General features: G+C 37.7%; 2 protein-coding genes across 2 annotated transcripts; one reads left to right on the top strand and one right to left on the bottom strand.

Moving 5' to 3' along the window:
* Positions 1 to 1578: 1578 nt before the first annotated feature.
* Positions 1579 to 5365, top strand: LOC127498923 (fibrinogen-like protein 1-like protein). The gene is made up of 2 exons (XM_051868903.1): positions 1579 to 1829; positions 3551 to 5365. The coding sequence occupies exons 1-2, from the start codon at positions 1706 to 1708 to the stop codon at positions 4243 to 4245; spliced, it is 819 nt and encodes a 272-aa protein (XP_051724863.1). The 5' UTR covers positions 1579 to 1705; the 3' UTR covers positions 4246 to 5365.
* Positions 5363 to 13860, bottom strand: LOC127498922 (muscarinic acetylcholine receptor M5-like). The gene is given in 2 exon segments (XM_051868901.1): positions 5363 to 9744; positions 9746 to 13860. Coding segments are annotated over 2 exon segments (1407 nt in total). The 5' UTR covers positions 9794 to 13860; the 3' UTR covers positions 5363 to 8385.
* Between the last annotated feature and the right edge of the window lie 3077 nt (positions 13861 to 16937).

Genomic DNA, 16937 nt, shown 5'->3' with positions numbered 1-16937 from the left:
GTTTTTGAGAGTGTGTGTGTGTGAGAGAGAGCGAGTGTGTTTTTGAGTGTGTGTGTGTGTGTGAGAGAGAGTGTGTGTGTGTGTGTGTGAGAGAGTTTTTTTTTTGAGTGTGTGTGTGTGAGAGAGTGTACTTTTGAGAGTGTGTGTGTGTGTGAGAGAGAGAGCGAGTGTGTTTTTGAGTGTGTGTGTGAGAGAGAGAGAGAGTGTACTTTTGAGAGTGTGTGTGTGTGAGAGAGAGAGCGAGTGTGTTTTTGAGTGTGTGTGTGTGTGTGTGTGAGAGAGAGAGAGCGAGTGTGTTTTTGAGTGTGTGTGTGAGGGAGAGCGTGTGTGTGTGTGTGTGTGTGTGGAGAGAGAGAGAGAGTGTGTGTGTGTGTGTGAGAGTGTTTTTTTTTGAGTGTGTGTGTGTGTGTGTGAGAGAGCGAGTGTGTTTTTGAGTGTGTGTGAGAGAGTGTGTCTAAGAAAATGTGTGTGTGAGAGAGAGAGTGTGTGTGTGTGAGAGCGAGTGTGTTTTTGAGTGTGTGTGTGTGTGTGTGAGAGCGAGTGTGTTTTTGAGAGTGTGTGTGTGAGAGAGTGTGTCTAAGAAAGTGTGTGTGTGAGAGAGAGAGTGTGTGTGTGTGAGAGAGTGTGTTTTTGAGAGTGTGTGTGTGAGAGTGTGTTTTTGAGAGTGTGTTTTTGAGAGTGTGTGTGCGAGAGAGAGTGTCTAAGAAAGTGTGTGTGTGTGTGTGAGAGAGTGTGTTTTTAAGAGTGTGTGAGAGAGAGAGTGTGTCTAAGGAAGTGTGTGTGTGTAAGAGAGAGAGAGAGAGAGAGAGTGTGTGTGAGAAAGTGTGTGTGTCAAATGAATCCAGTGTGACATTTATGGACAGAGACTGAATCTATATTTAGCAGATGTGTGTGTTTGTGTGTGTAATTCTCCTAGGAGAGCCACACACACACACACACACACACACAGGTCTGAAGTGACCGTCACAGAGGAATAAAGTTCATCTCAACACTGATGTTGTTCAGCGCTGCGTGTGACGAATGACGATCTGCTGTGAATCTGACCAACATCTACAGCTATCAAACTCTTTAATTCTGTCAATATTTTCCATTATATATTTTCTAAATATCTCATTATTGCTCACAATGACTCTCATTAGATGCTTGTTGCTGTAATACAGTTCTGACATATTATTTTTTTGCCCAAAATCCAGCATAAATATACATTTACACATTTTAGTAATACAATTTGATTTGTATACTATTATAGTATTTATTAATATTTTCAATTCACTATTATTTTCATATTTTCAGTTTTCAGTTTTAGTTTAAGTTTTGTGTTCTTTCTTTTTTAAAAATATTTATATTTAGCTTTAATTTATTTTATTATTATTATTATGAGCATGTTTATTCTGTGTGTTTCTTGGTGTTTGTGGATTACTCCTGTGATGAATCTCTGCTGATCTCTGTCCGGAGGTCTGGGTTCGGCTGGTAATCGGGTCATGAATCAGTCACTGGTGTTGCGACACGGAGTCAAAGGCTGAAATGAATCAGATAAAACAAGTGAAACTCTCAACAGTAAAGAGTCCAGATAAAGCGTTAACCCTTCCGGTGCCGGGGCTGAAGTCCAGCTGATAGTGAGACGCTTCTCTCTCTCACACTCAGCGGTCAGACCTGACGTGAACATCGTTTCTCTGCCGGTCCGGACTGATTCTCGTGATTCAGGATGCTGATGTTGTGTGTTTGTCTCGTGCTGCTGGCGTGTGTTCGGACTGAAGCGTCTCCTGCTGGAAACATCCATCTGCTGGCGCCAGAGGAGCACAAACTCATCCTGAACCTCGGACAGAAAGGTCAGATCGCAGTTTCATCTGTGCTTAAAATCAACACAGACTTCATTCACCGTCCTGACAAAACCAGCTGACAAAAATATGCTCTAAGAGCGTTATGATTACGCTCCCAAAACATTATTTCTGTAATGTTCTCTGAACATTCAAAACATCCAGTTTTGTAAATATTTTAAAAATGTTTTCACAGAAACTTGCTCCGGGTCTGAAATGACTTTCCTCTCAGCTGACGTCAGCTCGCTCTCTTTGTAATCATGTTAATGTGAACTAATAGTCAAATATGTGTTCAGTTCTGCTCCTTTATAAAGTCAGTCATTAAATAAGATCAAACGCTTCTTTATTGAGGCTCTCGTTTCTACGATTTAGAAATACTAGTTTGTTTGAGTGGATTCAGGGCAGTGTTCTTAACTTTACTCCACTAACCCATTCTGACATTTGACTCATCAGAGCAGAGGTCAAAGGTCAAGCAGGACTCATATAATTAGTCCTGATAAAGACTAATTACATCAGGTTAACAAACACTAGATAATGGCTTCTGATTCATGAAAGAGACTGATGAAAGATCTTCACAACACTGTTATTCTAGTATTATTGTCCATTATAGTATTCATATTTTCATTCGCGTTTAGTAATTTACGTTTTAGTAATTTTATGTGCTTTTTTGTGTGCATTTTTATAAATATTTCTATTTAGCTTTAATTTATTGTTATACATTTTATGTTTATTTTTTAATTTTAGTTTTAGAAATTTTAAGTACTTTAACTTAAAAATATTTATTACAGTTAGGCTAGTTGCCAAGGCAACATTTCTTTTTATTTTTCATTTTTTACATTTCTATGTAGCTTTCATTTATTTTTATATGTATTTTTAATATATTTAATTTTTTCTAGTTTTTGAAATTTTAGCACTTCAACTTAAACATATTTATTACAGTTAGTTTCCAAGGCAAGATTTCTTATTTTTCATTTTTTTATATATACTATTACTATTTAGCTTTTTAAAATATATTTTTAATATATCTTAATATTTCTTATATATATATATATATATATATATATATATATATATATAATTTTTATATTCTTTTATATCTTATTATATTTTATTTTAGAAATGTTAGTACTTCAACTTAAACATATTTATTACAGTTAGTTGCCAAGGCAACATTTTTTATTTATTTATTTCTTCTTCTTTTTATATATATTTCTATTTGGCTTTAATTTATTTTTATATATATTTTTTATATATTTTATTATTTTTTATTTTAGTTTTAGAAATGTTAGTACTTAAACAAATTTATTATTATTATTATATTATTTTTAATATTTCTATTTGGCTTTAATTTATTTTGTATATATTTTTCAATTTTTTATATTATTTATAGAAATGTTAATACTTCAACTTAAATTTATTTATTTTAGTTATTTGCCAAGACAATTTTTTTATTTATTTATTTATTTTTTTTAATTAAATTTAGCTTTATTTTTATATATTTTTCATTCTTTTTTTTAACTTTACTTCACAAATTGTAGTACTTCAACTTAAACATTTATTTCAGTTAGTTGCCAAGGCAAGTTTTGATTTAATAGTTATATTTTATTTCAGCTTTATTTCCAAAAATGCTATATTTAATGCTTTCAGCTTTAGTTAACAGTGACAGCAGTTCTTCAGAACACCGTCACTGATGAATGAAGAGAGATCTGACTGTGACTCTTGTTGTGTCTCAGAGATTCCCCGGGACTGTTATGAGCTGTGGCAGAGCGCCGGCGGTCAGGCGCGGGACGGCCTGTACCTGATCCGGCCCGGAGCTTCACCCATCGCCGTCTACTGCGCCATGCACGAGGGCGGATGGACGGTCATCCAACACATCACGGTCAATGGCAGCGTGGACTTCGACCGCGGCTGGGACGAGTACAAGCGAGGGTTCGGATCCCTCACCGGAAACCACTGGCTGGGCAACGAGCACCTGCACCAGCTCACCGCCGGACCCGTGCGCTACAAGCTCGCCATCAAGCTGGTGGACAAAGACGCGGTGACCAAGATGGGCGAGTACGACCCGGTGCTGGTGGAGGACGAGGACGCCCAGTACCGCCTGCGTCTGGGTCTGTTCCAGGGCACGGCGGCGGACGCCCTCACGCTGGACACCGAGAACTACCTTCACGACAACCAGCGCTTCACCACCAAAGACCGCGACAACGACAACTACTTCCAGAACTGCGCAAAGCTGGAGTTCCAGGGCGTGGCGGGCGGCGGCTGGTGGTACGACGCCTGCGCCGGCGCAAACCTCAACCGCAGGAACGTCATCTACTGGCAGAAAGACTGCAACAAAGAACACTTGTGCAAATATGCCTGGATGATGGTGAGACCTTCAGATCAAGTCAAAGTCATCCGGAGCGGAGACTGTGCCAGAGACGAACTCTGACCTTGATTTCCAATACAGTCATCAAAACATCCTTTAACATATACTGAGGCTACTTGAGAAGCCAAATCTTGCTTTCAGAGAAATCTAACACAATTTGGTGATGTTTCTGCTTAAATCTAAAAAGAATAAGAAAAAAGATGTCAATAAGGAAAGAAAAATAATCTGCAAAGGAAGATTATTTTTCTGACCCCACTGGCAAACATATTTTTTCTTGTTTCAAGGCCCTTTCAAACCGAGGACGATGACTATAAAGATAACGATAAAGATATAAATAAAACAAATCGTTCTAAATATAAAAGAATAGCACTGTCCACACCACAGCTATAACGATAACGATATAGAGGAACAATATAATTGGGATCACTTTCAGAATGATTTTTTCCAGCCGTGGAACGAATCCATTCTAATTTAAGGGCTCGCGCATTTAAAATGGCGGACGACCTTGCGGAGAATTTAGTCGCAGAGGTCCAGAAAAATCCACCGTTTGACAAGTCAAGGTCAAACCCCCTTTTCAAGGATACTTTAACCAGCAGATGTCCTCAGCATGCTATGTTTCTTGTGAATCTAGTGTATCGATCTAATCTTACAGTGAATTTAGCTGACGTAGTCAATATAGTGGAATAAAAACATCAAACTTCAAAGGAAGCAAGACAATGTTGTCGAAACTAGCGCTGGATACCTGAGGTCATTTTATATTACACTGTTTGCTAGCCTGGCATAATGATCTCATCGTTAACACCTCTCACCATTTATTCCGAGGGTATGACAGATTGTTTTCCATATATCCATTTTGTTTAAAGCCGTGTAAATGCAACAAGAACAGCAAAAACATGTTCAATGACGTTTGACCGTTATTGTTCGTTGGTGTGGACGCTGTCTTTATAGTTACTGTTCTTCGTGTGAACGGGCCTTTAAGAACAAACTTCACAAAATTCTGTTAGATTTCTCTGGAATTAAAATGTAAATTCTTGGTATTTTTATATTTGCTTCTAAAGTGAATAGGCCTACATCTTTTTTTAAGGATGGTTAGATAAAACAAGACAAAAAATCTGGATAAGATGTGATTTTTTTGCAGTGTAGGGATGAATTATTAACCCATTAAACACATGACGATCAATTATCTATTTCTTTTTTATTCAATAAACATTTAAATGTCAGATTTATTTGTACTGAAGAGTGCAAAAGGTCTCATAAAACTGATCACACACACGATTACAGGGAATTAACAGACCAAAGACGCACTGAAAATTACAGTATTTCTGTCTTGTTTTCCAGTACAAATATCGAAACATTCTTAAATCAAGATACTTTTACTGGAGAAATGACCTGAAAAATGTGTCAAATTAATTGAGTTTATGATTAAAACAAGATCAAATATCTGCCAATGGGGTCAGAAAAACACACTTAATTCAAAGGGAAAACAACATTATTTTTCTGACTCCATTTGCAGATATTTGTTCTTGTTTTACAAGCTTAAACTCACCATTTTTTCAATTAACAATACTTCATATCTTCAGTCATTTTGCTTCTCCAGTAAAAGTATCTTGATTTAGGAATGTTTAGATATTTGTGCTGGAAAACAAGACAGAAACACTAAAGTTTTGTGCAGTGCGGTTTCAATCCTTCAAGCAATAAAGCCGACGAAAATTGAAAGTTCTGACATGTTTTGTTCACCTTCATTGAGTTGTTTACGGCACATTAAAAAGAATCTTCCAAGCACCTACAGATAAAAATCACACACTGTCATTAAACAGTTTGTTTCCTGAAACGCAGACAGCACGACAGCATCATCAACATGACAGCAAGAAACATCCAGATCCGTTCGAATGAAATCACTGCATCTTCAGCTCCTGCAGAGGAGAAATGAAGCGTTTAAGAGTTTCCTTGTCATTTTAAAACTCCTCTGCACTCTTATAATGGCACAGTAAGGCATCTGAAGTGGGTACAATCGACATCGAGCCTTTGAAATGTACAACATTAGCCCTTATTAACACTGTCACGGTAACAAACATGAATAAAATCATCACTGAGCAAAAAGATGATGGTGTGTTTGTTCTGAGAAACTCATCAACACCGACGTTCATCTTATCCTTACGACTGGATCTACATCATCCCTCATATTTGACATCAGTGGGAGGTTTAGTGTTGTGAAAGTGTCTGAACATCACACACAACTGCTTGAAAGATTTCACACACATGAACCCAAGAGTTAAAGGAAAAGTTCACAGTAAAATGACGGAAATACTATTAAAGGGGGAATTCAACGCTGGCAAGATGGGCTTTTAATAAAACTTGTCAGTAGAAACGAGTTGCCTTTTCCCAAAAACTTCAACACCCATAATGCATTTTTGATTTTTGGGAGTGCATAAATGCAGACTATCTGTAATTTTTACAAAATTCCTGGAGCTGTCAGAAATATGCCGGATGATGCGTTTTTAACGGGATGTACGGGTTTTAGGGATGTACCGGTATCAGCCGGTAAATGTTCATTTTTAATGTTATCGTTATCGGCCCAATAAGAAAATTTGGCCGATATATCGAAGCCGATAAATAATGGATTATTTCCTTCAGCTGAGACACTTTTTTGAATTGCTTGAAATCTGACTGAAATCACTTCAAAAAGGAAAACACAGTTAAGTGCAACATACAGCGCACGTCTGTCATATAAGATACATAATATTATAATGAGAACATTATAATTGTGTGCTTGGGACTTGGCTCTTAATGGTGAGACTTTTGTTTTTGCCTCTTAAAAATTATATAAATTTATTCTGATTTAGATTTATTGGCCAATATATCGGTTATTGGCTTTCAAATATAATATCGGCTCGTCCCTAGTTTTAATTCATCCTTTTTCCATGGGCTTTTGCTGGCAAATACACTGAGAGATCTGGGATCAGGTAACATGGAGAAAGATCATTTACAACACATCGTTCATTTACATATTGTAACGACACTATAACGACACAAAGCTGGTTGAAAATCTGCAAACTTTTCCTTTAACTCAATCATTCCCTTCTCAAACATGGTAAAGATTTACAGGAGGCTCATATGGGCTGGTTTTATGGTACATTTAGGACTCCTTTTTGAAACAGTTCATTTTTGAGGTGAACTAAAATATATCGGTCAAAAGTTTGGAATAATTAAGATATTTTAATGTTTCTGAAAGAAGTCTCTTCTGCTCTCCAAGGCTGCATTTATTTGATCAAAAATACAGTAAAAAATTGTGAAATATTATTAGTTTAAAATAGCTGTTTTCAATTTGCCCCTATTTGGGTGTGAGCAAAAACATGCCGTTTTTATATGTGTCCCTTTAAATGCAAATGAGCTGCTGCTCCCGGCCCCTTTCCAGAAGAGGGCGGAGCTTTAACAGCTCAACAACAACAAAGCTGGAGAATCTCACGCAGACAAAATGAGGATTGTCAGTAACGGTGTTCAGCCTTACATTGTTCAAACCGGAGTCGACACTGATGGAGAGACTCAGGAAGAAGTTACAACTTTTAGACGTTTCTGAATGGTTAGTGGATAAATTTATGTAGTTGCTGTGGAGTTGATTCAACTCATCCACTAGCATGTGCCGTCATGTTAATCTTTTGTGTTGAATTGACCCTCGTTTGTGAAGCAGTCCGGCGTAAAATGATGGCATGATAACAACACTCTACTACAACAACTCTTCCTCTTCTCTAAAGCAGCCCAACATGGCCCCGCCCCCTTTGTTGTGTGTTCTTGGGGGCGGGGTTTATGTAAATTTTAGGGTTAGTGATGTCACCGACCTGGGAAGAAGCTCGTTATAGTCCCTACCAGCCGTTTAAAAAGTGATTTCTGTAAAAGAAAATATCTCTCTTTACATTGAACTTTGAGCGTCGTAACTTTGCAGATGTTGTTTATGATCAAACAGCAACATTACACACTAACTAAAGTTAAAAAAGTCAAATCATAATTAATCACCCCTTTAACTATAAATTCACATAGAAAACAGCTATTTTATATTGTAATAATATTTCACAACTTTTACTGTATTTTTGAACAAATAAATGCAGCTTTGGTGAGCAGAAGAGAAACTTTTCTGTTGACAGTAAATCTGGGAATGGTGCCATTTCTGTCCTGCTGTGATTGGAAATGTAAAGTTGAACGGGTCTCTCAGGCGAGTCTGCCGCCCGCCGCAGGGTTTTGTCCGCACCAGTACAGCTTCTCCTCAACCCGCTTCTTCCTCCACTGGCAGAGCAGCAACATGCGGAAGGTTTTCTGGAAGGTTTTGTTGCAGAGCGCATAACACATGGGGTTGACGGTGCTGTTGACGTAACACAGCCAGTATCCCAGATGCCAGAGCGAGAGCGGGACACAGTCGGAGCAGAAGGTGGAGACCAGCACCATGATGTTGTAGGGCGTCCAGGTGAGGATGAACGCCAGCAGGATGGCGCTCAGAGTCTGGGCCGCCTTCTTCTCTTTGATCAGGACCATCCTCTTCCTCTTGGTGATCTGGCTTTTCAGTGTGCCATCTATGGGTTTGGAAGAAGATGACGAAGAAGGTACGTTCACAGACTCGGCAGACGAGAAGGATGAGGGTTTTGCGTCTCCGTTGGCGTTCTTTAGTGGACCGGACGCCGGTTTGAACTTGTACGAGACGCACTTCTTGCTTCTTGTCGGACTTGTTTTGAAGTAGCTCTGGTCCTCGTTGTCGGCCTTGCATCTGGAAGACGTCGGGAAGACGCCGGGAGAAGCCGAGCGCTCCTCGTCCTCTGAGGAGGCGTAGCTGTTGAAGTCAGCAGGTTTGGGAGGACTTCGCTCTCTTTCGCTTGTATGCTTGCAGCCGAAACACGAGCGGACGGTTTGAGGTTCGCCGCTGGAGTTTGACGAAGAGTTGACGCCTTGGAGTTCGGCGAGGTCTTTGGTGCGTCTCTCGGTTTCTTTGTATATCCGGCAGTAGAGGATGGTCATGACGGACACAGGGATATAGAAAGCCGCTATCGCTGTCCCGAAAGTAATCACAGGCTCGGAGAAGAACTGGATCTGACACTGTAGTTCGGGAACCGTCCGCTTGCCGACAAAATACTGCCAGCACAGAATTGGCGGAGCCCAGAGGACGAAGGACACGAGCCAGGCCAAACCGATCATGACGGCCGCTCGCTTCGGCGTCCGTTTGGCTCGATACGTCAGCGGACGGGTAATGGAGAAGTATCGGTCGAAACTAATGACCAGAAGGTTCATAACAGAGGCGTTACTGGCCACATAATCCAGCGCCAACCACAGATCACACGCCAGACTGCCGAGAGACCAGTAGCCCATCAGAATGTACGAGGTGTAGAGGTTCATGGAGAAGACGCCGATGATGAGGTCGGCGAAGGCCAGGCTCAGCAGGTAGTAGTTGTTGACCGTCTTCAGCTGGCTGTTCACCTTGAAGGACAACATCACCAGAACGTTCCCGATGATCGTAATGAGGCTCACGACGGCCGATACGCTGGCGATGGCGACCACTTCCCACAGGCTGTGTGTGAGCGGGGTGGACGTCTGAGACGTTGGCGCTGACGGTGATGTTCTCGCCGGCCATGATCGATTCTCCGTTCACACGCTCTTCAGCACGGCCATCTCCTGCGGAAACACAGGAACAGATGGAATAAACACTTAAAAGCTCTTTTATTAGCTCTGGATGTTTAATACAGGGCTATTATTGTTAACTACAACTATTGAAAACATTGAAATAAAGCTGAAATAAAATAAAATATTAGATGAAAAACATAAACTAAATGAATATTAGAAATGTTGATTGGGAATAAACTGAAATAAATTTAAATTAAAGCACTAAAATGTCTAACTGTAAATAAAATAAATAAATAAAAACATACAAATAATAACAAAAATACTAAAATCTTAGAAACTATCATGTATATTTTAGATAATTGTCAGAAACAGTATCTGAATGATATCAAGAGATTGTGTTTGTTAGAAACCGTCATGTACATTTAAATTTTCTAAACTGCTTAAATCAGTTGAAATGCTTTTAAAGAAGTTTATTTGTAGTATTCGTCTGTGAAAGTTCATTAATTTCGTTCATCAGAGAATATCATCATAATCATCCAATAAAATACAATAAAATATATAAGATTAAACGTCAAGAGCTAATATACTTATTAATGTCATTTAAAGTCATTATATCATCCCATTAGAATCACATATTTGAAATAAGCACATCTAAAGTCCATTTGGAAATGAATGCCTGACATGGTTCATTGTCCACTGATGTCTGTGTGAAGAGACTGAAGCGCCTCTAGAGGGCGGAAGAGAGTCACATCAATACCTCCTCGCTGGTGTAAATCATCTACTAAAATCTCACAGAGATCTGAAGACACATGAGCAGTATAAAGTGCCATTTAAAGTGACTCAAAAATCCTCTCTAAAACATCAACTGTACATGTACAGCAGGAGCAGAAACGCTCAGATAACTAGATTTAAAGCAGAAGGTCATCTGAAGTTCTTCTCTCAGTCGCCGCACACGTGGACAGGCTGATGGACGGCACACGTCTGATGTCTCCGTGGCTTTTTGTTTCCAGGGAAACAGTGGAGTGATTTCTTTTGAATGATAAAGCCAACATCATCTGAGGCCGAGTGAAACGCTGAAGACAAACCAAACAAACACTTGAGGACAAGCGCGGCATGTGCCTTCTGGATGTGTTTAACGTGACACACACACATTCTCAAACACGTGAGAAAAGAGCCCATTATGTGTGAATGCATGACAAGATCAAAATCCACAAGAATAATAATCATTTGCTTTTAATCATTTGGTTATGTGAACGATAAGAGAACATTTCATTTGATCATTCTTCAAACATTAAGGGAATGTTACTTTTGAATGTTCTGAAACAAGTAGTAACATTTAAAAAATGAAACACTCAACTAAAACGTTTCAGAAAAAACGGTTACAGATAACATTGAGGGAATGTTCTATTAACGTTACTGGAAGAACGTTTGTTCATAACCAGGGAGGGTAGCTGAAGCTGAAGCTAAAAATTTAAAATAACTTTTACTAACAACAGTAACGTACAAAAAACAAATTTTTATAGGGAAAATGTAAATATTCTACTCTTATTAAACGTACCATTGTTCTTCTGTAGTATCACACTGAACTGACCGACAGCTTCAGTGATTATAAAATGAGCGCTCTTTACTCGCTTTCTGTGTAATTCAGACACAATTTGAAGAAAAGTTTTTGTTTTTCATGAGACTTTGTGACTTCCTACTTTTTTCCATATATTAGGGAGTGGAAAAGTGCTCCCCTGCTGTGGAGAAAAAAGTGTTTGTTACGAAGTGTTAGTTTTCCTACATCTTTAAACTTTAAGGGCCCTATTTTAACCATCTAAGCGCATGGTCTAAAGCTCATAGCGCAAGTGTACTTAGAGTGTGTCCGAATCCACTTTTGATAGTTTAACAACGGGAAAAGTGGTCGGCGTTCCAGGCACATGGTCCAAAAGGGTTGTCCCTATTCTCTCAATGAGTATGAGTATTTGGGCGTGAGTGCAATAAACCAGTCAGAGTCTCATCTCCCATTCATTTTAAAAGCCAGTTGCGCTCGCGCCATGATGGATTCGCTATTTTCATGGCGGAATTTGCAAGTGAAAAAACTGAACGCTTCTCTAGTGAGGAAACAGATCTGCTCGTGCGCGTCAGCAGACCATCTACAGGACAAGCCGGATTCCACCAAAGCATTTTTATCTTTATGCACACAATAATAATCTTTTACATTGTAATCCTTTTATTTTTAATATTTGGCATGTTTGTGTGCTTCTGTGTGTGTAATAAGCAGAGTGTACGTGTGTTGTGCACCCACCTATGGGCCCATATTACTAATGCGCCTTTAAATGACAAAATAATACTGCACCATTGACTTTAGAGCAGGTTTCAGTTGGTCAAAGGCACAGTCGTTTTCAGTTCCTCAAAATAGCAACATGCCAAACAATACGCCTGAACACACCTCGTTTTCAGACCAGCACGTCCATGGGTGAACAGATGGCCGTGAGTGCATTTGATATTTAAACAGGTGATTAAGTGATTAATAAAAAAAGAAATTATGTTCTTTTTGGTCCAAAAAAAACAATAATTATTTTCCTTTTTTCTCACATTGTTAGCTCTTGTTGATGAGGAGGAGTAGTTTAGTTTAGTTAGTGGACGCTCAGGTTCAGTAGATGATCTGTTTGGTTTGGGAGGAAGTTTTCAGTTCTGACATGTAGTTTTTTTCCAGATAAACTGATCATCATTTGACCCTTAATTAAATTGGATATTGGATTACAACATTTTTTTTTTTTGCAATTCTTAATGTAATCAATATCTATTAGTTAACGCTTCTATCTTATTCACCTGTGGTATGATCATCAGAAACGAGAGTTTAATGCTAAAAGAGTTTCATGCTGTAAAACGTGAGCTCTTCAGAATGAAGAGAATGTCAGTGTTTGTGAGCGACAGCAAGATCAGACCATCCGTCAATATACAGTCATCATTTATTCATCTGCTTCCTCAGAAATCTGCCCACCACATGCCGCCTTCACACCAGAACAACATCTAGAGGATTTTTCACATGCACACAAATATATCGGCATACCAGATCTTTCTGCATTCATCACTTAGATTCAAAGCAGCTCCAACAAGACTCAGGTTTGCGTGTCTGAAAGGCTGCAGGATCTTTTCTTCATAAGTCTGTTTGAATCAGCTGGTGTTTTGGGGGTTTAAGTGGATGTAAAAGTTTTGTCAGTTTTGAAGTTCAGACACGTGTAGAGAATCGCATTGACTATCAACATCATCCATGGTCTGGTTTTCCTGCTGCTTTCAGGACTGAGAAATACAGTGATTCAGTGTGTATTTCCAGCAGTGAAGTCAATAACATAATGACAGATTCAGTGCAGTGAAGAGTCATCGGCCGTGTGAGCGCCGAGCTATTATGCTGTTGAAATCACTTGCTGTTAAACTACTCATAAGAGCTTTATGAAGCTCAGAGACAGTGACGGCACTGCAAAAAGTCATTTTCTTCCTCAGTGTTTCTGTCTGGTTTTCCAGTACAAATATAAACATTCTTAAATCAAGACATCCCTTAAATCAGCTATCCCTTTAATAATATCGCTTTAAGACATGGTGAGAAGCACAGAAATCTCTGTTATAAACCATATTAGATCAAACAACGCTGACGTGGAAACCAGGAGAAACATTGTGCCATGAATGAACAAGTTATAGAAGGCTTTTCAATCAACAAATCACCAACATTCACTATCGATTTAATGGAGTAACTCTAACTGTAACCATGGTATTGTGGCAGAAATAGTCGAATGTTATTTTTTAAAGGGTTTGTACAACCTTTTGAGAGTGAAATATAAGGGCTTCACACTTTTTCCAGCACTTCAAAGCTCTAAATATCATCCAGTTTTAATGGTATTTTTAATGTGATGATTTGTGAAACTCAGGGTCCTATCATACACCCAGCGCAATGCGACGTCAGGCGTGACACACGTGTTTTTTGCTAGTTTCAGCCTGATGCAGTTATCATTTTCACATCCTGCGCCACGTTGTTTAATACTATGGAAGCTTGTTTCCACCACAGAATAAAAAAAATTATTAAAAAAAGGTAAGTGCGACTTTATATCTCACAATTCTGACTTTTTCTCTGAATTGAGTTTATATTAATTCCGAGTTTATATCCCGTAATTATGACTTTTTTTCCCCGAATTGCGAGTTTATATTAATTCAGAGTTTATATTTCATCATTTTGACTTTTTTCTCTGAATTGCAAGTTTATATTAATTCTTGAGTTTATATCCTGCAATTCTGACTTTTTCTCTGAATTGCGAGTTTATATTAATTCTGAGTTTATAACCTACAATTCCGAGTTTACATCTCGCAATTGTGACTTTTTTCTCTGAATTGCGAGTTTATATTAATTCCAATTTTTATATCCTGCAATTCTGACATTTTTTCATGAATTGCAAGTTTATATTAATCCCGAGTTTATATCCCGTAATTATGACTTTTTTCCCCTGAATTGTGAGTTTATATTAATTCCGAGTTTATATTTCATAATTTTGACTTTTTTTTCTGATTTGCGAGTTTATATTAATTCTGAGTTTATAACCTGCAATTCCGAGTTTACATCTCACAATTGTGACTTTTTTCTCTGAATTGCGAGTTTATATTAATTCCAATTTTTTTATATCCCGCAATTCTGACTTTTTCTCTGAATTGAATTTATATTATTTAGAGTTTATATCCCGCAATTCTGACTTTTTTCTCTGAATTGCGAGTTTATATTAATTCCGAGTTTATATTAATTCCGAGTTTATATCCCGCAATTCTGACTTTTTCTCTGAATTGAGTTTATATTAATTCCGAGTTTATATCCCGTAATTATGACTTTTTTTCCCCTGAATTGCGAATTTATATTAATTCCGATTTTATATTTCATCATTTTGACTTTTTCTCTGAATTGCGAGTTTATATTAATTCTGAGTTTATAACCTACAATTCCGAGTTTACATCTCGCAATTGTGACTTTTTTCTCTGAATTGCGAGTTTATATTAATTCCAATTTTTATATCCCGCAATTCTGACATTTTTTCATGAATTGCAAGTTTATATTAATTCCGAGTTTATATCCCGTAATTATGACTTTTTTTCCCCTGAATTGCGAGTTTATATTAATTTTGAGTTTATAACCTGCAATTCCGAGTTTACATCTCACAATTGTGACTTTTTTCTCTGAATTGCGAGTTTATATTAATTCCAATTTTTATATCCCGCAATTCTGACTTGTTCTCTGAATTGAATTTATATTAATTTAGAGTTTATATCCCGCAATTCTGACTTTTTCTCTGAATTGCGAGTTTATATTAATTCCGAGTTTATATTAATTCCGAGTTTATATCCCGCAATTCTGACTTTTTCTCTGAATTGAGTTTATATTAATTCCGAGTTTATATCCCGTAATTATGACTTTTTTTCCCCTGAATTGCGAATTTATATTAATTCCGATTTTATATTTCATCATTTTGACTTTTTCTCTGAATTGCGAGTTTATATTAATTCCGATTCTGACTTTTTTTTCCCTGAATTGCGAGTTTATATTAATTCTGAGTTTATAACCTGCAATTCCGAGTTTACATCTCGCAATTGTGACTTTTTTCTCTGAATTGCGAGTTTATATTAATTCCAATTTTTATATCCCGCAATTCTGACATTTTTTCATGAATTGCAAGTTTATATTAATTCCGAGTTTATATCCCGCAATTATGACTTTTTTTCCCCTGAATTGCGAGTTTATATTAATTCCGAGTTTATATTTCATAATTTCGACTTTTTTCTCTGATTTGCGAGTTTATATTAATTTTGAGTTTATAACCTGCAATTCCGAGTTTACATCTCACAATTGTGACTTTTTTCTCTGAATTGCAAGTTTATATTAATTCCAATTTTTATATCCCGCAATTCTGACTTGTTCTCTGAATTGAATTTATATTAATTTAGAGTTTATATCCCGCAATTCTGACTTTTTCTCTGAATTGAGTTTATATTAATTCCGAGTTTATATCTCATAATTCTGACTTTTTTCTCTGAAGAAAAAGAATCAGAATTGATATAAAAATTGCAGTTACTTAAATTTTTTTATCTTTATGGCGGAAACAATCTTCCATATAAACGCTGCTGTGAATGAAGACTGGCGGACTCTGGTAATGAAAGCACAGCGTTAGAGTCGGATCTGCTAATGACCTCTGAGACTCTCCGTCCTCACAGTGCTCTCCTGTCTGTGCTAGTCTCACGTCACATTCCAGTGAGCCTCAGCTGTGTGTGTGTGTGTGTGTGTGTGTGTGTGTGTGTGTGTGTGTGTGTGTGTGTGTGTGTGTGTGTGTGTGTGGTGATCTGACCCGTGTCTAATGTCCCTGCAGTACTGCTGCGACTGACAAACTTCCTCCAGCAGTGAGTTCGTGTTCAGTCTCAGGTGAAGCTGCAGACGCATCAAACCGCAGAAGATCCTGCAACTCATTTATCATTCAGTTTATGTGCAACACACTGGAAAAAATGAAATCCTCAGTATTTTCTCTTGTTTTCCAGTACAAATATCTAAACATCAGTCTTGTTTTTAAGGAATTGATCAAAAAGTTTTTCTGACCCAATTGGCAGCATTTGTTCTTGTTTTAAGCAAAAACTCACTACATTTTGATACATTTTTGACTTATATCTTCAGTCATTTTGCTTCTCCAGTAAATGCATCTTGATTTAAGATTTTTAGATATTTGTGCTGAAAAACAAGACAGAAACGCTGAGGAAGAACATCAGAGTCTGCAGTGAGTCTTTATCTCTCCTGTAAATCCATCACAGCACAATCGCTCAGATTTGTGAATATATCAATTTGTAAATATCCATATCAGAAACCTCCAGTGTGATCTGATCTGATCTCAGCATCTCTCACAATGTGTTTCTCACATGATCATCAACTTTTCCATTAATGTTCTCAAAATGAGATTCATAAATTGTTTTTCAGTGAACTCAGTCGTGACGTCACACAAAACATCAGCGATTCAACAAACACAAACTCTGAGCTTCAAGGGTTTTGCTCTGTGACCCTGTAAATGTGCGTAAACGGCCTGATTATTCAGGAACATAATTCATCAGCATGCTTTAAAGGTCACATGACTCAAATCATACATTATTATCATTTA

This window comes from Ctenopharyngodon idella, chromosome 17 (genome assembly GCF_019924925.1).
Source record: "Ctenopharyngodon idella isolate HZGC_01 chromosome 17, HZGC01, whole genome shotgun sequence".
Taxonomy (NCBI): Eukaryota; Metazoa; Chordata; class Actinopteri; order Cypriniformes; family Xenocyprididae; genus Ctenopharyngodon; species Ctenopharyngodon idella.
Note: the sequence above shows the minus strand (reverse complement) of the source record. Positions and strands in the feature narration are given on the sequence as shown.